Source organism: Micromys minutus (genome assembly GCF_963924665.1).
Source record: "Micromys minutus genome assembly, chromosome: 7".
Classification (NCBI taxonomy): domain Eukaryota; kingdom Metazoa; phylum Chordata; class Mammalia; order Rodentia; family Muridae; genus Micromys; species Micromys minutus.
Window position 1 is genome coordinate 11312164 of NC_137976.1, and position 20907 is coordinate 11333070.

At 41.1% G+C, this 20907-nt stretch overlaps 2 protein-coding genes across 2 annotated transcripts in view; one reads left to right on the forward strand and one right to left on the reverse strand.

The window, feature by feature from the left end:
• The window catches only part of ATP5PF (ATP synthase peripheral stalk subunit F6), a 7419-nt gene extending 2105 nt beyond the window's left edge, over nucleotides 1-5314 (forward strand). Inside the window, exons 2-4 of the mRNA XM_080919385.1 lie at nucleotides 1972-2151; nucleotides 4636-4760; nucleotides 5189-5314. Of these exons, the coding sequence (XP_080775511.1) occupies nucleotides 1988-2151; nucleotides 4636-4760; nucleotides 5189-5226 (327 nt within the window). The 5' untranslated portion in view covers nucleotides 1972-1987 and the 3' untranslated portion in view covers nucleotides 5227-5314. The remainder of the gene's footprint in view (nucleotides 1-1971; nucleotides 2152-4635; nucleotides 4761-5188) is intronic.
• A 1038-nt stretch (nucleotides 5315-6352) lies between these two features.
• The window catches only part of JAM2 (junctional adhesion molecule 2), a 49780-nt gene continuing 35225 nt past the window's right edge, over nucleotides 6353-20907 (reverse strand). Inside the window, exons 5-10 of the mRNA XM_080919465.1 lie at nucleotides 18753-18952; nucleotides 16377-16476; nucleotides 15335-15442; nucleotides 12908-12923; nucleotides 10592-10634; nucleotides 6353-9424 (exon numbers count right to left, since the gene is read on the reverse strand). Of these exons, the coding sequence (XP_080775591.1) occupies nucleotides 9392-9424; nucleotides 10592-10634; nucleotides 12908-12923; nucleotides 15335-15442; nucleotides 16377-16476; nucleotides 18753-18952 (500 nt within the window). The 3' untranslated portion in view covers nucleotides 6353-9391. The remainder of the gene's footprint in view (nucleotides 9425-10591; nucleotides 10635-12907; nucleotides 12924-15334; nucleotides 15443-16376; nucleotides 16477-18752; nucleotides 18953-20907) is intronic.

Consider the following 20907-nt stretch of genomic DNA (forward strand, 5'->3'; position numbering starts at 1 on the left):
CATATATTGAACTTCTTTACTGAACCCTTTTGGGCCAGGTCTGCCCAACTGAAATCATAGTCAGTGACAAAGTCTTCCACATTCCTACTAGGATAGCTTATTAAGCCCCATTTAAAACCTTCCACAGCTTTCCAAATTCAACGTCCCCAAATCCACATTCTTCCAAACAAAAGCATGGTCAGGCCTATCACAGCAATACCTTAGTCCCTGGTACCAACTTCTGTCTGAGTTAGGATTTTACTGCTGAGAACAGACACTATGACCAAGGCAAGTCTCATAAATGACAGCATTTAATTGGGGCTGGCTTACAGGTTCAGAGGTTCAGTCCATTATCATCAAGGTGAGAGCATGGCTGTATTTAGGCAGATACATTGCAGGGGAGATGCTGAGAGTTCTACATCTTCATCTGAAGGAAGCCAGAAACAGCCTGAGCATCCTCAGGCAGCTAGGAGGAGGGTCTCGAAGCCCATTCCCAAAGAGACACATGTCCTCCAACAAGGCCACACCTTCTAATAGTGCCACTCCCTGGGTCAAGCATATGCAAAACCATTGCAGTCAGTATCTTGCCAAAAAGACTAGGTCACCAAATGAGCCCCAAAGATTTGCCTGTGCCTGCCTCCCTAGTGCTGGCATCATAAGCTGGATTCTAATCCTGCCTTTAAAAACAAACGGAACAAAACATAGCCCTCCAAGGGGTTCAAGACTAAATTCAAGACAAATTTCTTTGTCAAATTAACGTAAAGGTTTTAAAAATCTCTTCTGTACTTTCTCTAATAATATGAAGTAGTAGCAGTAGTAGCAGTATGCCCATGACCATGGTCCTCTCAGTGTCGTAGAAGTAAGGTGTCAGCGGGCAGATAGAACTTGGTGAGAGTGTGGAAAGCATGTTGGCGTAGCAGGATTTCCTCGGGGGTTTCAGTGGCCCTTTATCACTGACATTCTGAGATGCTTTGAGTGTCAGACACTAAGCACTGTAGCACAATGGTTATAGCTGTGCGGTGGGAGAGGGGTCGTTCTAGTTCCAGGGTACACTTACTGTCTTATGAAATGTTATGGAGCTATTCATTGCAGTGTGGCTCTCCTGTTTCCCATTTCACTAGGGTTTGGTGAGCCCTTTATTTTATAAGCTAAGTCTAGATCAGAAGAAATTTTTCATTTCAGCCTCTCTACCTCTTCCTTTTGGACTTCCTGCTTGGATATATTTTTGTAATTTGGAATACTTTTGATTTTGATCTTTAAATTCCTATTTACTCAGGTTCAACAAGAATTATCCTCTCCCGTAATGTATTTACAATGTTTTGAGCCAGAATATTATTTGTTTTAGCTTCAAAGGTCTGAGGAATACAGATGCTTTAAGCTAGATATTTAAACTTTTGACTTTGACCTTCAGTAAACTCTTTCTCAGGGGAGCTTGTATCTTCTAATCTCTGTTACTGCGGGGCTCACTTGGCCTGGTAGCTGTTTTTCTTTGCTGTTTCTTTTGGAAGTTGATTGGTTACAGCGTTAAGTGGCTAGGATCCTGAGTAGTTAGCAGGCAATGCTGCTTTTCTTCTGTGAGCCTATGAAGTGGAAACTTCCAGCCTCTCATTCCTGGCTAAAACGACTGTCTTGACTCCTTTCGTCCCTTCCAGAGGTCATGGAAATTGGCACAGTATGGACAATTTGTCTTTTCCTGCTGGTGGCAAGCAATGTTCTTAAACAGCCTCACCTCACTGTTTCCTCAGGTCTAGGGTTAAGATCTTGAGAAAGAAAAGTACTACCCCATATTGCGTGTTTTCTCTTTGCTTTTAACTCTAGTAGAACTCTCAGCTATTCCTAGGTCTCAGGGCCTCTTGGCAAGAAAGGCCTTGTCATGGCTTGAATTCTGATGTAATTTAGTGCTGTAACGTAATTCATAAGAGGTAGGTTCTCAGCACATGATGTATTTAAAGTGCTTTATGAAAAGCATACTAACTTCTGATGCTTCTCTAGTACCAGAGACTCAACCATGATTCTTCAGAGGATCTTCAGGCTCTCCTCTGTCCTTCGGTCAGCAGTCTCTGTGCATTTGAGGAGGAACATTGGTGTCACAGCTGTGGCGTTTAATAAGGAACTTGATCCTGTACAGAAACTCTTCGTGGACAAGATAAGAGAGTACAAATCAAAGCGACAGTAAGTGGCAGATGATGGAGCGCATTGTGAATAGAAGTGTTGTGAGCATGTAAATCTCAAGATGTAAGGCCTGACTGCGCCTGCTTTATAAAGGTTCCAAGGGACAATCCCAGAACATCTATTTAAGAAAGTTAAGTGTTTTAGACATTGATTAGTTTTACATCATGAAATTAAGAATGATTGGGCAAGGCATACAGTCAGTGTTTAACCCTGTTTCAGCTTCCCTGGGATGTGATTTGAGGGATATGTGTAAAAAGCATTCTTTTCTTTAAGACTATTTCCATGGTGATCTATCCAAAGACTCAAAGTGGCATGAAGTAAGACTTGGGAAAACAAGATTTCAAACTACATATTTGAGATGGATATCCAGTATATTTATCATTTGATTTAACCCCTATATCTTAGGAAAATAATACACATCTGTTTATAATTCTTTTGTTTGGTTATCTGTCATTTACAAAAGACTTGGTGGTTAACTGATATGGGCAATATTGTTCATTTTCAAAATGCAGATTCCTAAAATCTGACAGAAGTAGAAAGCTTATAAACAAATAACTGTAAGATAAATCATGAGGTGCAGGGTGAGTGTTTGGAGAGTTGAAAGGAGTATACACTGGAGACAATTTGAAAGGCATTTCAGAAAAATTCATGTTAGAGTTTTGAAGGCAGTGTTTGGGTCATTCTGCCCTTTTGAGTGTCTCTAGGACAGCTATAAATCATCTCCCTGGTGTAAAAAAGGGAGGGGGGATTTACTAATGATTTTGCTGGTTTTCAATCACCTTTGGAAGACATCCCTATACTAGGTTAAAAATAGTTGTTTTAGCGATGGAGAGATGGCTCAGCAGTTAAGAGCACTGGCTGCTCTTCCAGAGGTCCTGAGTTCAATTCCCAGCAACCACATGGTGGCTCACAACCATCTGTAATGAGATCTGATGCCCTCTTCTGGTGTGTCTAAAGACAGCTGCAGTGTACTTATATAATTAAAATAAATAATTTTTTTAAGATATTTTAAAGTCTAGATAGGTAAATGGGAGTAGGAGGGTTATATCTTTTAGGGTAGTAAAATGATGATAGGTAAGGTATAAAAGCTAGAAAGCACAAAATTTGTTTGGATGATTATACATTTTTTGATCCCAGGGGTACTGGTGCAGGAGGAGTATGCACAGTTTTATGTATTAACTTTGTAGATGATGATGTCGAGTTACAATGTTATGCTGGTGTTCAATGTCAGCCTGACACTTTGAGTCACTGGAGAAGAGGTAGCCTCAGTTGAGAAAATGTGTCCATAAGCTAAGACCATAGGGAAGCTTGTAGGGCTTTTTCTAAATTGGTAATTGAGATGGAAGGGCCTAGCCCATTGTGGGGGACACCGCTGGACCAGAAGACGAGTGGTCTATGAGAAAGCAGTCTGAGCCAGCCTTGTGGAATAAGACAGTAACAGTGCCCTTCCTCATCCTCTTCATCAACCTGCCTTCAGGTTCCTAGTCCCTGTGCTCACTGTCTCTGATGACAAACAGTATATGGAAGCTTAAAGCAAAATTAACCCTTTCCTCCCCGTGCTGCTCTGCTCATGAGATTACATCATTACAGTAGAAACCGTAACTAAGACAAATGTCAAACATTGGATCCACCTTGATTGAAGCGTCAATGCCAGATAATTTATTTTGGAACTCTCTAAAGGTAGCTAACCATGCAGTCATTAAGTCTTTAGGACCTGGAAGATGGTTCAGTTAGTAAAGTGCCTGAAAGTGAGGTGGAGAGATGGAAAGAGATAGAGTCACGGAATATCCTAACTGACCTCTGGTGTTCACACGTGTATACAGTACACAGCTTCAGAAGCCGTGTATTTGTAATAACTAACTCTTGTTATCTCATATTTAATGTGTATGTTTTGCCTGTGTGTGTTCATGTATGTCAGTGTACCATATGTATTCCTAGTAGCTATGAAGGTCAGAAGAGTGTAGGTTCCCCCGGAAGTGGTGTTAATGGAGAGCTGTGAGCATACTGCGGGTAATGGGAACAGAACCTGAGTCCTTTGCAAGAACAGTAGGTATTCCAGTCATGGAGGCATCTCCAGCCCCTTGATCATTTTATTATTTAGCAACTCCCAGGCTTAACGTTTCAAGCCTCCAGTGGGTTTTGATGGGAATTTTTGTTTTATTGGTTTAGTTTTTTTCTTTTTAAATCTGGACTGCATCATTTTCCATATACTGCAACTCAGATCCTGAGAAAAATCTGATTATTAAGTGTCTTTGATGCTAACAAACCTTGCGGGTTAAAGGCACCTCATCTCTGAAACCTTGTTCTAAAGTAATTTGACTTGAGATGCAAATAGAATAGTCATTTTACTAACCTTTTCTTTCCCCCACATGTGCACCTTATTAAGATTGACGATAAAGAGTGGCTTTACCTTTTTGGTTTGTTTGTTTGGTTGGTTTTATTTTAACTAGTGCATAAATTAGTTTTTGTTCATTTATACACTAGGGCATCTGGAGGACCTGTTGATATTGGCCCAGAATATCAGCAAGATCTGGACAGAGAGCTTTTTAAGCTTAAACAAATGTATGGTAAAGGAGAGATGGATACATTTCCTACCTTCAAATTTGACGGTAAGTCTTGTCATGAACAAAATGTGGGGGATTCTGTAGGTGGAGAAGATGTCTGTTTTTCTCTAGAGCTAGGACCTTGCTCCTGTTAATGAACATGCTCTGTCGCTCATCCATAATGTTTTTGAGGTGTGTGGAAGGTAAATGAGGGTTTCCTGTGATGATCCTACATGCATGGAAAGCACTGGGACCATGGTGATGCGTCAGGAGACCACTCTCATTTGATTGGTCCAGTGACACAGCACATACATGTAACATAGATTAGTAGAGAGCCCCCCTCACAGAACGTTTGTCAACTGTCTTGTTTCTCTGCACATGTTTAAAAACAGATTTTTTTTTTTTTCTTAAACATTGAAACTGGCCAATTTCAGCATGGTACCTAATCTTGTTATTGCAGTATAATTAAGCCTGAAATGTTTCCCTCTTTTTAGATCCCAAATTTGAAATCATCGACAAACCACAGTCCTGAGGAACGTATAATAAAGTCCACGTGGTATGAATTAGTTGTACAACTAATCTAAAAAATTTAAATAAACATTCATTTCACAGTTATCAAATGTCCTTTAAGTTCTTTGCTGATAGGCAATGTGTGTGCATAGCAGTACTTTGTCTCTTTCTAAATCCTTTCATTCTGGTAGAATGAACCAGCTGGAGATGGTGGGTAAATTGGATAAGATTGTCTTCTCCCCACATAGAGTCTTCCCGGTGAGCAGTGGTGTCCTCTTTAATAATGGGACATCATCATCTGTCTAAGTGCTTGTGTGCTGGGAAGGAAGGGTGTTATAGTTATCTTCTTGAAGGAGGGGGTTTTACATTCTTTGTCATGGTTTTCTTAGGAAATCTGGAATATGTACAGGAATATCTGTTTTTTCTTAACCACTGTCAGCTCAAACTGGTACCCCTAATTTTTGCCTATGGGAGTGAATTCAGGAGAGATGGTGGCTTGGAACTAAAGGTCCTGAAAGATAAACTATATAAAACAATCTTGCCCAGCTGTAAAAGAGTCAACAGTTATTTCCTGGGGATGTGGTAAATTAGGAGCTTTTACATCAAGTTTCAGCAACTGTAGGTGGCACTCAAGGAAGTATGACTTCTAAAGGGGAAATGTCCATGTTTATTAAACCTCTAGCTACCTTGGGGTAGCAAAATTGGAGAATAAGAGTCCTCATACATGTGAGATCTCTAGCCAAGTTATTCTCAGTCTATGTCTCTCTCTGTCATTTCTTATCACAAACACAGCTATACACACTTAAGCTCTTATGGCACACGGGAGTGGGAGACTAGAAATCTCACCTCACATGCCTCCATGGTTCGGAATCTGTGCTCTTCCAGAGGACTTGAGTTTGATTACCAGTACACCTTACAACTGTCTGGAACTCCATTTCCAGGGGCCCTAATTTCCTCTCCCAACATCCAGCTGCACCAGGCAAACCACCCATACATAGAACTTAATTATATGGAAATGGATAACTAACTAATTGCTAAAAGAAAAAATAATTTTTGTCCATCCGTAGTTCATGTATTAATAATTCATAGAACATAAACCGAGTTGTATCAGAAACAATGTTTTATTAATATTCTAAGTAGATGCTTAACATTTAATCATTCTTTGTGCTTCACAGGTATTGAACATTTTTAGAAACTCTTTTTCATGTCAGATACTATTAAATACCTTAGGGTTCATAAAGACCTGTACAACATGGGTCTTTTCTCAGGGTTTCAGGTTGGTAGAGATGTCAGACAAATACATACCTACTGTACTATAACACAGAACTCAATATCACAGAAGAATCAAATGCCATTGGAATTCAGAGGCAAACCTTCGAGTGGGAGAAGGCCGTCCCACAGAGAGTTGAATTTGACTTGTCTGTCAGGAGTATGTAGGATTTCCATAGCTTATGGTGAGGACTGATGGTCCAAGGGAAGTATTACAAATGTATCCGAAAGGGCAGAATAAATTGTAAAGACAAGCATAGTTCAGTTTGGTGAATCATAAGGCAGCAAAAGAAAGCAGGTTCTGGGTTGGCTGTGTAGAAAATTCTGTTGTATCTTTTTAAATGTTAAAGTTTGACAAAGATAGGTTTGGGGTGAGCCAGAAGTTACTGAGGGTGAAGAGAAAGTGAGCTGTGGATCAGGTGGGTGTGTTCAGAGGGACCCCAGTCCTCCAGTGACAGCACTGCAAACGGGAGCCGCCGACTGTAAAAACAACATGTCTTGGAAGAGGAATGAAATGCCGCACTCCCTTATCCTCAACCTCTGACAAAGAGAACATCAGTAAGTTGTTACCCTTTTTGTGTTCTGACGTTGAGGTTGGCAGGTATCCACGCTGAGAGACCAGTGAGGCTTGGGCTTTAAAACTGCTAGAGCTGCCTCACTCCCAATTGCAGGTGTGAGGGAGGGAGGGAGGGGTTTCCTGGGTTTTACTGAACAATAGGTGAGTGACTTCCCCCCTCTGTTGAATGGGACTAAAAAAGAGAGCTGTGCACAGCTATTTTTGTAGTTTGAACTTTAATCAAACAAAGTGAGTTGTAGAATGAAGGAAGTTCTTTGTAAAATTGTATTAAAAAAATAAACATCCAGACTTAGCTGTTAACCCCTATTCCGACTAAAAATAAATTGAATCTAGTTACAACAGCGACGATACTAAGACAAGACTTGCTATCATGTTTCCAGACCATTATTACACTTTCACTGTGGAAAAATAAAATCAGCATGTTCTAGAAACTACAGTTAGATGTTGACACCACGTTAGAGTTCAAGTCTCAGAAAGCAGCAGAGGGACAAGTCTTCATGGCAGTGACTCCCACATGGACTTAGTAACTAGAAAATTAGTGTGCACAGTCAGGTCCTTTGTGTAGAAGGAAGCATTCTTTATGCAATGGCTTCTGCTTAGCTGCATACAGTAGTTTAGTTATGAATGTACAGTAGGTGTTTGGCACAGACGTCCTTAGATGTTTACACTGCTTAGGTTCCTAAAAGGAAGCTTTTCATCTACTAGTGAAGGTAAGGCACTACGCAATTGTCCTCACAATGTGGATTTGTGTCGTTTAACTTGACGCAGTTGGTGTTGTGATGCTTTGTGGGTCTAAAGAGAGTTATATGTCTGCTTGGCACTGCAGAAGGATAGCCTTCCTACCAAAGCAAATCTATAGTCACGGCTTAAGCAACATTTACCCTGACTTCTTCTACACCACAGGTGTTTCATTATTGTTTGCTACCAGGGTCGAGGAGCTTGGATCTGTGGGCAAATCCCATCTATGTTACTGACACACTTGCTTGTACTCTACATTGTGTGGTTGTATCAAGAACCATGTGGTTGAATTGTGTACTGTCTTGTACTTTGTAGTTGCTGGCTCGAGTGTGAATCTGATCTTGTGGGCTGAGCCATTTTACACAAGTCAGCCCTTTGGGAAGGTGTCTAGTGATTAGGAAGTATTGAAGGCCACAAATTTAAAGGGGAGCAGTGTGGCAGTGGGCATCACCCCAGTGACCAGACCATTAACAGACACTGACCACTTACCCCATTTACTTATGAGAATCCTGAGAATCTGCTTTGCCTTTTGGGTGGATAGCCAACTGCCCATGTTCAAAGCTGATAAGGGAGTACATGACCTTTCATGCTCATTTACCCAGAACTAGACATCCCCAAGTTCATTTTATTTTTAATATGGGTAAACCTGTCCCCAATAGGACTGGTTTTCCTGTTGAGCCCTGGGAATTTCATATTCTGACACTAGGTGGTTGGTGGCTTTTGTGGATAACCAGTTCAGAAGACAATAGAGCCCTGTCTCATTTCAGCCATGGTTTCTCCTGGGCCTTTGCTGGATCAAGAATCAAAATGAGCTGTTCATCTACCTTTTACTTATGGGGCAAAGGCTTCTCTCCCCTATGTCCCTGTTCCACCATGAGCAGATCGGGAACCCTTCAACGTCACCAGGGAGGAACTAGCCCAGTTCAGAAGTGCTTTTTAGAGAGAGATAAAAGGTCACCATTTAAGCACAGGTGTCTGGAGTTGTGTAGGTTCTAGTAGTGCATTCTGATCTCCAAGAGTCTCAGGAAATGGCAGTAGCAGCTCCCTTCACGTTGCTTTTGGTTCTGAGAAGCGTAAGAAAATATAAAGTGCAAACCCTTGGACGTAAGACCCAGCCCTGGGATTCACTTACAGAGATACAGAGACACAGGGCGATGGAACCCGGATTATGTAGAGGTAAGAAGAGGATTCTGGTAGGAATTTTTCGAACAGTGTTTTCATTCATTAGAGATTTTCCTGAACACATAAGGCATTCTTGCACGGAAAGAGCACGTGCACTGTATTCTTGCCTCTTGGATTAGCTTCGCAGTTGGTGTGATATAGTCAACTCCAAAAATGACATTCATCTGCATTTCAAAAACTCAGATGACCAGACATTTCACTTTAGGTCAGACACAAGATGCCAAATTGTGTTTTAGTGGTGGCAAGAACGTTTTGTTTATAATATTTCTTGTGAGTTAGAGGTCATAAAAATTATGATGAATTTCCACGTTCATTTCTTCATCCATCTCTTTGCAAATGTAAGACAAAGCAGAGTTTTACAATATTTTAATAACTTGTGTAACAGCTGTGGTTTTGGTGCATCTCAAAAGTGGAATTCTTTTTAAATTATAAAGGATTTTGTGTGCTTGAAATCCTAGAAAAGAAGAAAAAAGTAAGTTTAAAGATAAGACGCTATCTGATTAAATGCATTCATATAAATCTGATGAATATTGAACTGAGATTCCTCAAGTTATGGTCAGTATCTAACTTCGTCTAATTTGCTGGAAGCCAGGAAACCTGAACTTTGCTGAGAATAAAGACCTGGGACTGGCGTTAGAGCCAGGGGGATTTGGCTTGTTGGGAGTCAGTGCACTCCTGCTGCTCACTGACCTATGTGCTCAGGGTATGACACAGGCTGGCTCAGCGCTGAGCTGGGAAACCCTACACAGAACAAAGGTGAACTAGAGATGTGTGTGCGGCCAAGTTTGTAAACTTCAGAGACAAAGTCCCTTTTATCGTTTGATTATTTTATTCCAGTCTTTAAGGCTTTCTCTATAAATTGTAGAAGATAAGATGTGATATCTGTCCCCTAATTAAAGAAGAGTGTGCTCAGCATAGTCAACTACAAATGGTAACTTCAGTCGTAGATCCTAAAGTAGGTAATTTTTAAAATAACTTATGGGACAGGAGGTTAAAGAGCAGTAAGTGGATGTGAAATACTAGTGTCTGTAAGAATCACTTAAATGTTTAAAGTACTGGCCCTGGGGTCTGCTCTAAGACGTCTAAGAATCCCTTGCCTGAAGACGTATGGAGTTCTGGGAGTTCTTCCTCAGAGAAGGGTTTAAATGTTGAGAATGTTGATGGCCCACCTCTATTAAATTACCACAAAGTAGTCCAGCTGGTCCAAATGATGCTTCCCAAGTAATCTTAACTAGATGATAGTTTCCTCTTAAGTGTTTTGAGATGCTCTTTTTCAGCAGTTTACATGGCATTTTCTATCCCTGAAGAATGTCCTTCAGTTTCCTCATCTATCGAGAATGGCTGACAGTGCCAGACTTCGTCACATTAGGGAGGTAGGTTTAGAGCCTAATACCCTCAACAGAAATGATAGGATAAAGATCATGTGCAGTACCTGCTCTGAATGTCAGACATCTTCATGTGTCAACCCAGATGGAAACGAGGCCAACATTTACCTAGATCTTTTAAAGGACCAGTTGTCTAAAGTATTAAAGCCGAGGTCACAATATCCACATACTCACTCCAGTTCCCTGCCACAGTCCCTAAATATCCTATTCAATAAACATGCTTTAGTAGTACTCACATTTTCGCTCAGTGAAGTGGCTTTAGATGCAGGACTACCCTTCCTGTTTGTAGAACACAAAGACAGTATTTACAACATTATTACTTCCCATCCTGGCCTCCATCCTCATTCAGCAGGGCTGTCTTAGCCAGGCAGGAAGAAACACCAGCAGCCCAAACTGGATTCCTGACATTTATGGACAGTATCCAGGGAAGCCATTTAACAAAGCTTGTGTCAAACCCTGAGTAACAAAATGTAGTCTAAATCTAACAGGATAAGTTTTTTAGTTTTTATTTTTTTGTGGAATACACAGAGACTTATTTTCAATCTGCTATATTAACATTAAATATTTTAGAAGTTTGATTATTATCTGATATCTCATTTGTCCATGGAAAGTTGTGTGTTGAACAGGTTTCTAGTAGAAGCTTAGTGAATTTGAAAACTATAGATATCATAAAAGGACATAAGGTATAAGGCAATAAATTCCTCCTTCCTGGATTATAAAGATCCCCCCCATTCGAAAGAGACCGAAATTAAGAAAGTATAAATCTCCCTCACTGTTTAAGAGCAGATGTCACTCTACTCAAAACCCTCACTCACTTCAGATCTTACTAAAAAATTGAAGTGCTCACAGTTGCTTGGGGCTGGGGTGGGGTTGGGCAGTGGCTACACATCCAGGCTGCTCTGTTCTGAATTGCCATGCCTCTGCTAACCCTGACACCTTAGACTTTATCCTGAGATCCAGACCCAGGGTTGAGGCAGGCATCTGGGAATAAGAAGCCGGTGTCTTCAAAGCATATAAGGGAAGCCATGGCAGCTGGGAAGGGGGGCGGGGATTGTGGACAGGGGATCTTCAATGACCGTGTGGAAAGAGAGGTCAGTCACAGATCCAGTACAACCAAACTGGGTCCTTGATGACCTTATCCATGTCTCATGCATGACTGCAACATTTTTCTCAGCAATTAAGGGGTTAGAAAGATGTCTCCATTAGGTAGAGCACTTGATCTTGCAGAGAACCGGAATTCAGCTGCCAGTGCCCACGTAATGGCTCACAACTATCTGTAATTCTAACTCCTGGAGGCCTGACCTGACACCCTCTTCTGGTCTCCGTGGATACTGTATGCACTTGGTACACAGACATACAATCAAAGAAAACACACAGACACTTAAATATTTCCCCAATGCCAGATCCATATGCACACTCTCAATGACTTCTTCTAAAAGTTCAAGTGCTCTTCACCTCTCTGCTCCTCTCTGAGACCTTGCTTCCAAAGCCAAACCTGCAATCTTCCACATTCAGTAAGTAGAGTGTGTGTCCTTGTCACCCTGAGGCCACCTCCATGTTGCTCTTTTCTTAACAGCCTAGTCTAGATCAGTTAGTTGCTGAAAATAACCCCTCAAATACCATGTTAACATTCAATGTATGACACGCTGTCTTGGTTCCTTACTGTCATGTTCTAATCGGTCTAACTACTTTCACCTTTTCCCCCTTAAAGTTTATTCTAAACAGAGAAACCAAGATGAGCATTTAATTAGAGTTTAAAGCTGCTTCCAGCCCATCCTGGACTTTCTGTGTACTCAAAATCCTCAAAACATCATGCAACATCTCCATATGATGTGGCCCCAGTACTTCCGTGTGCTCCCTGCCTCTCTTTCCCAAACAGCTCTTGGCACAGACTGGGCATCCTGACCTTGAGCTGCTTCTTTCATCTCCCTTCTACAAGAACACCACTGTGGCTGTCTGCTTGGCTGGCTTCCTCCCTCAGTCCTTACCAGACATTGCCCATGGCCTTTCCTGGCCCTCTATTTAAAAAGATGGTCTCCACTCCCACTGTTCGTGCTCCCTGTTTTCTCACTTGTTCTGTTCTCTTGTCCTCACACTGGAGCGCTGCACAGTGCACAGGTTCAGTCATTTTCTGCTTAGTGGAACGGAGGCTCCACCATGATGCTAGTTTGGGCACTGATCTCCAATACAGATTTTGTGGGTGTTGCCCCCACCTTTTAACTAGTGTAGTGGGAGGGCCTAGAGCAGTGTTGGGCAGGAAACTGATTACATTTCAGTTAAGTGTGAACATTACTAAGGGAGAGCTTATTTGAAAACTTTTAGTTTAGTGATACATAGAAATGTTTTTTAAAGTTGTGCTATGGAAATGTCTACAGTTAGAGACTATATGTCTCCTCCTGTCATTTACAAATAGGCCCAAGGACAGAGGCATTATGTTTCTCTTGATGAAGCTGAGTAACTTCTCACAGGATTACTCTACACAAATAAACTACTTTGCCATTAAATAGATGATTAAAAACTAAAAGACAGGAAAAAGTATTAAGAATACTTACTGGAAGGAAGTTTCTTCTGCAAAAGAACAGGTATATATATCATTAATGCAAGAATTCATATGCACATCTATCTACAGTGACTTTGGCTGATTTTCTTTTGAGTCCAACCTGTAACATTGGTAACTTCTAAATGCAAGCTTTCCTATAAAAGATCATGCATACAGCATATCTTTGGCTTTGAGGGCTCAAGGATAAAAAAAATTTTAAAAAAAGCTTTGGTAGTTATAAATATAACTAAGAAAAAAAACAAGTTTTCAAAAATGTCATTAAAATTTAAAGTAAAATAATAATAAAGTATCATCAGCCTATTAATGAGAATGGGATTCTTTGACTGTCTCAAGATAGTGTTACTATTTATTAAGTAATTACAAATTTGCCTTTATAAAAAAAAAATGAGCTTATAGGCCTTAGGAAACCTTAGGAAAGGAGCTGAGCCTGGTGGATTAAATCTGTAATCCCAGATACTTGGGAAGCTAAGGCAGGGTGATCATAAATTCAAAGCCAGCCTGGGCAACTTAGTCTCAGAGTAAAGTAAAAAGAAGGCTGGCCTCCCATTCAAGTATTAACCAGGCCTGACCCTGCTTAGCTTCAGAGATCAGATGAGATCCAGCATATTCAGGGTGGTATGCCCCATAATTAATTAGTTTAAATGGCTGGCCATGTTGTTTAGTAGCTGAGTGGTTGTCTACAATGTACAATGTCCTAGGTCTATTCCTCAGCACCAGAACAACCCCTCCCAAAAAAGAGTAAAGAAAAACATATATAAACTGGATGGACTTGGCCAGAGGTTTGCAAATGCTGTTCCCAAACGTAAGTTAAAAACTTAAGGTTCCCTTGGACAGGTTTTCTGCCATATGAAAAAGGAAGGGATAATCTAAGCTAATGAACTGCTAAACCCGAGTCAATGCTGTTAGTATTTTCAGAAATAGCTTTACTGATTCCTCATTTAAAAATCATCAGGTATTTTTCTAAGTAGGTAAAAAATTACAAGACTTTTGCATAATTTCATTTATACCTTCACTATTGACCAGCAGGGGGACACAGCTAGTGTCTATTAACTGAATAGGATAGGATAGGCCAGACTGCACTCTTGTTCACCACACAGTTCACTCTCTCTCTCTTTCTTGACACAGGATCTTAATTTTCATTGGCCTTGAACTTATGATCCTATTGCCTCAGCCTCTGTGAGTGCTGTAATTGCACACGTGGGCTCCATGCCCAATAGCTACACAGGAGGAATTACCTTGAAATAATTTTCATGGAAACATTTATGATGTATAAGACTTACTTATAAATGCTATTGGAAGCCCCTTTTTGATTTTATTTCAATGTGAATAATTTTAAACCTAATTCTAATACAAATACTATCAAATGATGGCTGTACAGAGGACGGCCTTGCCAGGCATCAGTGGGAGGAGAGGCCCTTGGTCCTGTGAAGGCCCGATGCTCCCGTGTAGGGGAATGCCAGGGTGGGGAGGTGGGAGTGGGTGGGTGGATGCCCTATAAAAAGCAGGGAGAGAAGGGACAGGATGGGGGTTTCTGTAGGGGAAACCAGAAAAGGTGATAACATTTGAAATGTAAATAAAATATCCAATAAAAGAAAAGAAAAAACAATGGCTCTAAAATGTGTTCAAACTATAATTTATCATTTTATTTAAAAATTCAATGTCATACCCTTTTGTTAATGCAGGAGAACCTCTTGAGGTTTCATAAGTTTAGACACTGAGAATATACGGGTGTATATTAAGAGAATAAGATGATTAAATCTCCAAAATTTACATCAAACCAATTGCATAATCAAATGTAGTTTGAAGTTACAAAACTTCTAACCAAGAAGAAGGGAAAGCCGAGTCTGGAAGCATCCCTAATTCAGTAGGTCTCTGTGTGCTCAGCGGCCTTGTTTTATGAGTTTTTTTAAAGAGGGATCTCACTATATGGCTCAGACATACTATCTCATGAGATAACAGGCATAAACCAACACACCCAACTAGTTTCTAGGTGTGGCTGGCAGTTTTCTTCATCCTGGCATTAAGTTAGACATCCAATATTACACAGTTCTACACTGAAACATTTCAATGATGGCTTATTTTAGTGAAATTATTTATAAAATTAGTAATTAATGCCCATTCGGAAATATACAATTTCTCACATAAAATATAAGGCTCTCATACCATATGTTAATACACTATAAACATTTATCTACATTGAATGTCTTTGTGCTGTTACACTCCAAGGACTAGTCTTACACATTCCATAGAATTCCCAGAAGCATTCCTTCTTCCCACATCACAACCCATGTGCATGTGCACAGTAGCAATAAAACTACTCTCCAGAGTTGATAGAACGTCATAGGAGAAACAATACCTTTGAAAGAATTCTCTATATTCAGGAGAAATGGAGTATCTGAGAAGAATAAACTTAACTTACTTGAGAAGTAGCCTTTTCTCTGAGCATAGCATATGCTAAGGCCACATGCAGAGATCACAAAGGCAACAACAACAACAGCTGCTACGATGCCACTTATGTTGAGAACATCTGGAATGTGAAATAAAGCATGTGTGGATTCTTGTTAAGTGGATGGACAGATGCTGTCATTAAATCCAACAGCCATAAAACCTCCTTGGTAGCGATGCTAATGCTTCTGAAACCTACTTAACTGGTTAATTTCAATTCATGGCTCAAATTGATTGGAAATATTCAGAGAACTAGGCTTTTACAAAGCCTTAAATGTTTGGACCTGCAAGATGGCACCGTGGGTAAAGGTGTTTGCCATCTAGCCTGGACACCTGAGTTCCAGCCCTGAAGCCCTTCCTTGACATCCACTCATGCCTTGGGTTTGGTCCCTACTGTTTCGGGTGAGAGAGGGTGTGCTCCAAAAGTCATATTTTCTAGGGAAAACTAACGCTCTCACTCTCTCGATTCCAAAAGTCATTTTGTGAAATACAATATCTTATAGTTGCATTTTGAACAATCTCGATGCCTAATTATTCCCTGTGTCTTTTGGAAAACCTAGCCCGCAATTAGCATAAGCTTAGTGTTTCAGGGCCTTGACTCAACCATTGTCAATGACTTCCTGACAGTGACCCAGATGGCTAACGCTTCCATAATGCTCACAGCACACAAGCACTGCTGTGTTATGGTGTAACCCCAGGAAGAGAGACACTGCTGCCTGCGGTAATCTAGTGGAGGTGGTTTACAGGTCCCTAGCAGTACATATACCATACTTAGCAGTGATTTGAAAGGCACATTTCTTGGAAAAGCTTACTTTAAAACACATATTTGATAAATTAAAAGCATCTGTATATATAGGCTAAATTCTCTTGCCTTGGTTAGAAGACAGTGAAAACAACTGTTTTCTATGTATATATGTCTTTTTAAACATTTCTTCCAACACGTTCATCTCTTGCTCCTTTAACCATCACACTTTCTACACTCTGCCCACAAGTTCTTCTCAATTTCCCATGCTTACCTACTTGCATGCGTTTCCCTGGGCACCTGCGATGCCCAACAGAGTTACGGGCTTCACAGTAATACTCTCCGCTGTCCGTCTTGGAAATCATGTTGAATTGCTGTTTGTACAAAGAAAAATGAACAGACCTTTACTTAGGCTTTAAATCTATGAGTAGGCTCCTAAGATAAATATTGTCCTTTGAAGTTTGTCACCAAGTGGGTCTGCCCTTTTGTAATGACCCAGACATTTTTATTTTTCTTGTGAATTGAGGTATCTTCCAGAATCTGCCAGGTCTTTGAGAGGTAAATAGGTAGGCCTGTTTAATTTGGCAGAAAAGACAGGCATGTCTGAGGAAGTCTGTTTCCGTCTTTCTCCTTTCCAACAGTATGTCACTCTGTCGCCTAGGCTGGTCTCAAACCGTCGATGCTCAGTCTTCTGTCTTTGCATAGCCAGCATCACAGGTATGTGACCCCTCAGTATCTCTAATTTCTGGGAAGTGCCATTTTTAGTCACAGTGAGGTCACTGCAGGAGCAAACCACAAGCACTTTCCCCCAAGAGTCAGAGCTTTAGCCAGGAAGTAGCTCCGGGCCCACGAAACCGCAACTGATGTTTTTAGGATAGTAAATTATAGCAATTCCAGAGTACTTGAAAATCCTGAAAAGAAAGGTTCAAGTCTCCTAGGCCATGGTGGCACCTTCTTTAATCCTATCTTGCAGGACAATGCCTAGGCAGGTGGATCTCTGTAAGTCTAAGAACAGCCAGGGCTACACAGAGAAATCCTGTCTCAAAACAAAAAGACAAAACAAAACAAAACAAAAAAAACAAAACAAAACAAAAAAAAAACCCCACCAACAACAAAAGTTCAACCCTCACTTTTTTCTGCCATATAATGAGAGGTAAGACTTTGGTATAAAGCACCTTATAATTTGGCCCTGTAGTTTGGTACCCTTGGAGAGTTTCTGGAAGGAAAGAAGGGAGGGAGGGAGGGAGGGAGGGAGGGAGGGAGCTGGGTGAAGGAGGAAGAGCTCGCTCCAGTTTAAGCTGCCCTTGGGCATAAGGTGTCCTTACCACATACCCCAAGGGCTGACTCCCTGAAGAGTGTGCATCCCAGCCTTCCAGACTTGCCTCAGGGCTTTTATCACCCACTCAGAAAAAAATAAATCTGAAGAGTAAATATAGCAGCATGTGACAGCAGGTTTAGTGCCCAATTTCACAGTGTAAAATGGCTCGGACCTGCTGACTGCTCCCAAAGACTGGAAATGCTAGCGCATGACCTTATTCTGAGGGCAGCACCCTACACTCTTTATTTAACTGGAGAACCAGCCTGCTTTCCTGGGCATCAGAAGATCTGGCTTTCAAATGACACTGCACTAGGCGAAAGAATAAATGGAAACGGCCTACGTCTGTCTCAGAGTTCTTAAGACTTGTTAGTGTTACCTGGCCTATGAGAGTTTTTTCATAATAATACTTGTGGTACTGGTTTTTCATTGCTGGAAACAAAATATTTAAAACCCAACATGATGTTACTTTGATTGGAAGCAAAAGGTTGCAAATGAAATGATCTGATTTTTTTTCCCCTCTCCTACCTCTACTCTAAAAAATCACAGATGAAAAAATTAAAAATAGGGCTGGAGAGATGCCTCAGTGGTTAAGAGCACTGACTGCTCTTCCTGAGGTCCTGAGTTCAATTCCCAGCAACCACATGGTGGCTCACAACCGTCTGTAATGAGATCTGATGCCCTCTACTGGTGTGTCTGAAGACTGCTACAGTGTACTTATATATACATAAATAAATAAAAAACATTTTTAAAAAAGTAAAAATAGTCATTAAGTTTGAACAACTTATTTATAGAGCTATATCTCTAGAAACAATTGGATAATCTGGACTAAATTACAGATTAGGTAACAGATAGGTAAATCACAAAGACTTCGGTAAAGGATCTGGATCTATCAGAAAGTTTAATGACTCAGACACCCTAACATGGTTTTCCTATGGTCACTGTTTCCACACGGTTAGTACTGGGGTTCAGGTTTCTCCAACTGAGTTTTGTTGTGCATTTCCTCGGTTATTAAAACTGAGATCGAGGTTGTGATTTCCAGGCCAAAGAGGAAGGTAGCTATAGAGTACTTCCTGATCCACCACGGAAAAGGTTTGGCCTGCCCTGAGGTCACACCCTGTTTGCTGAGCTCCCTGGTTTCCTATCCCATCTTCCCACTTCCCACAGTAGTCTGTTCCATCATTTCTTAGCACATATACGTCTACGTTCCGGCTACCACCTCCTCTCTCCACTTAGGAAGCAACGAGCTTCATCTCCTGTTATGTATAATGTAAAGTTCTAATAGCCTTTTGATCAGAACGACAGGCAGTAGTTTAATACCTGAGATGACCTTACCAGAAGTCCAGATTTTGTATTCATTGTGTATGAGCTGTTGCTGTGTATGCCGCCCTTTGGATTCCCTAGCAAACTTGTGCCATCTTTAAACCATATGTACTCAGGAGCTGGATTTCCTTCTTTATCTTGACACCGTAGCTCCACGACACTTCCACTCATAACAGAAGTGGGTACTTCACACGAAGGAACAGCAGGAGCCACTGGACGATGGAAGCCAAATAGTGTGGGTTATTCATTAGCTGAACATGGCTTTCAACAGTCTGTATTGAGTGGACAGCTGAGACACATAGGGGTCACTATTCACTGGGAGTGTGTTCTTTTTTGCTTGAGCACAGAATATACGATATTTTAACCCTTCTTGATGACAGGTAGCATATACATTAGGTTGACCAAAGGAATATAAGTTAAAGTGGTCTGTCCAGACCTATTAAATTTTCATGGATGCTTCATTCGCTTCCTTATCCCCATCTGCTACCAAGTAGTTATCAGTATAGTTGAACTTCAGAAGCCATGTACTGAGGGTGGCAGTTGTGTCTTTTTCTGAGTGAGTCTTTTCATTTCATTAGGTAGGATGTTAGGATTTGGGTATGAAATATCCTCCACGGCTTTGCTTCGTGTGCTGGAACGCTTGGCCGGCAGCTCATGGTGGTGTTTGGGGAAGTTGTAGGACACTTGTGAGAAAACGTGTCACTGAAGGCTCACCTGGAGGCTATAGCCTAGTCCTGCTTGGGGCCCCTCTCTGCTTCTTGGTCTGCCAAGATGTGAGCAAGCAGCATCATGCTCCCACAGAGGAGCTGACCCTGTCTCCGTGGCTTCCCTACCATGCTGGACTTACACCTACTCATAACACCAGCCTTCCTTAAGTTGCCCCTTGTCATGCAGGTGGTCACAGAAATGAGAAAAGTGGCTAATAACAAAAAAATTAGCACCAAGAAGTGGAAGCATTGCTGGGAGTCGCTGACCTCGTGGCTCTTAAGCCAGAGGAACTGATTTGCAGGACTGTAATAGAGTTTGGAGCTGCAGACTAAAGTGTTACACTGCTGTAAACAGAGCTTGAGCTTCATCTGGTGGGAGTGTGGAAGAATGACACGGAAGGGCGAACAGTAAAGATTGTACTTTTTTAAGGCTTGGGGGTGAGGGTCACGGACTCAACTTGTATCAGAAATTAGATTAGTGGGCATTAATATGACATCTTGACAAAGAACCTGGCTCCTTTCTGCCAATGTCCTGAAAACTGGAGTGAGACTGAGCTTTAAAAGTAGTGGACCAAGTTGATTGCCAGAGGAAATGTCAAGACGGCCTAGCATGTAAGCTGTATGGTAGCCATGGTAACGCCACTGATTCTTGTTAGATTTACAAAGGAAGATACCACCAAAAGTTCCTGGTCATGGACATGAAACTGGAGAGTTGGGCACTTTTCCTTCTGTATTGGCCTTGCTCTGGCCCAGCCTTTCCTTGCTACGCTTCATCCATTATTCTCTTTTGGAAGAGGAATGTTTATTCTGAACACTGCGTTTTTAAATTTTATTTTATAGGGGCTGACAGTTAAGCAATTGCCTTGAACAATCTAAGACTTCAGACGTTAGAACAGTGTTTGGACCATGGTATTAGTGATTTTTGAAGTTAGACTTAATGCATCTCACCTTATTAAATATCCATGAATGTTTGGAATTCAGGGTCAGAACATTAAGATCTAAATATGGAGTGACTCACAGACTCGTGTGTCTGAACACTTGATCTCCAGCTGTTGACACTTTTCAAGAGATTGTGGGGTTTTTGATCTTATTGTATCCTGTTTATTATATTATAGAATACTTTTTAAATAAAGGGGAAAAGTAGGGTCTTAGGAACTCGAACTAAAAGAGAGTTTAGTAGGTGTGGTGGTTTGAATAGGAATGGCTTTCACAGACTCATGGTTTGAATGCTTGGCCCATAGAAAGCGACATTGTTAAGAGTTGTGGCCTTGTTGGAGGAAGTGTGTCACTGTGGGAGTGGGCTTTGAGGTCTCCTATCCTTAAGGTACACCCAGTATGACACACAGTTTCCTTCTGCTCCCTGTGGATTAAAATGTAGAACTCTTGGCTCCTTCTCCAGCACCATGTCTGCCTGGATGCTGCCATGTTTCCCATCATGATGATAATAGACTGAAATTCTG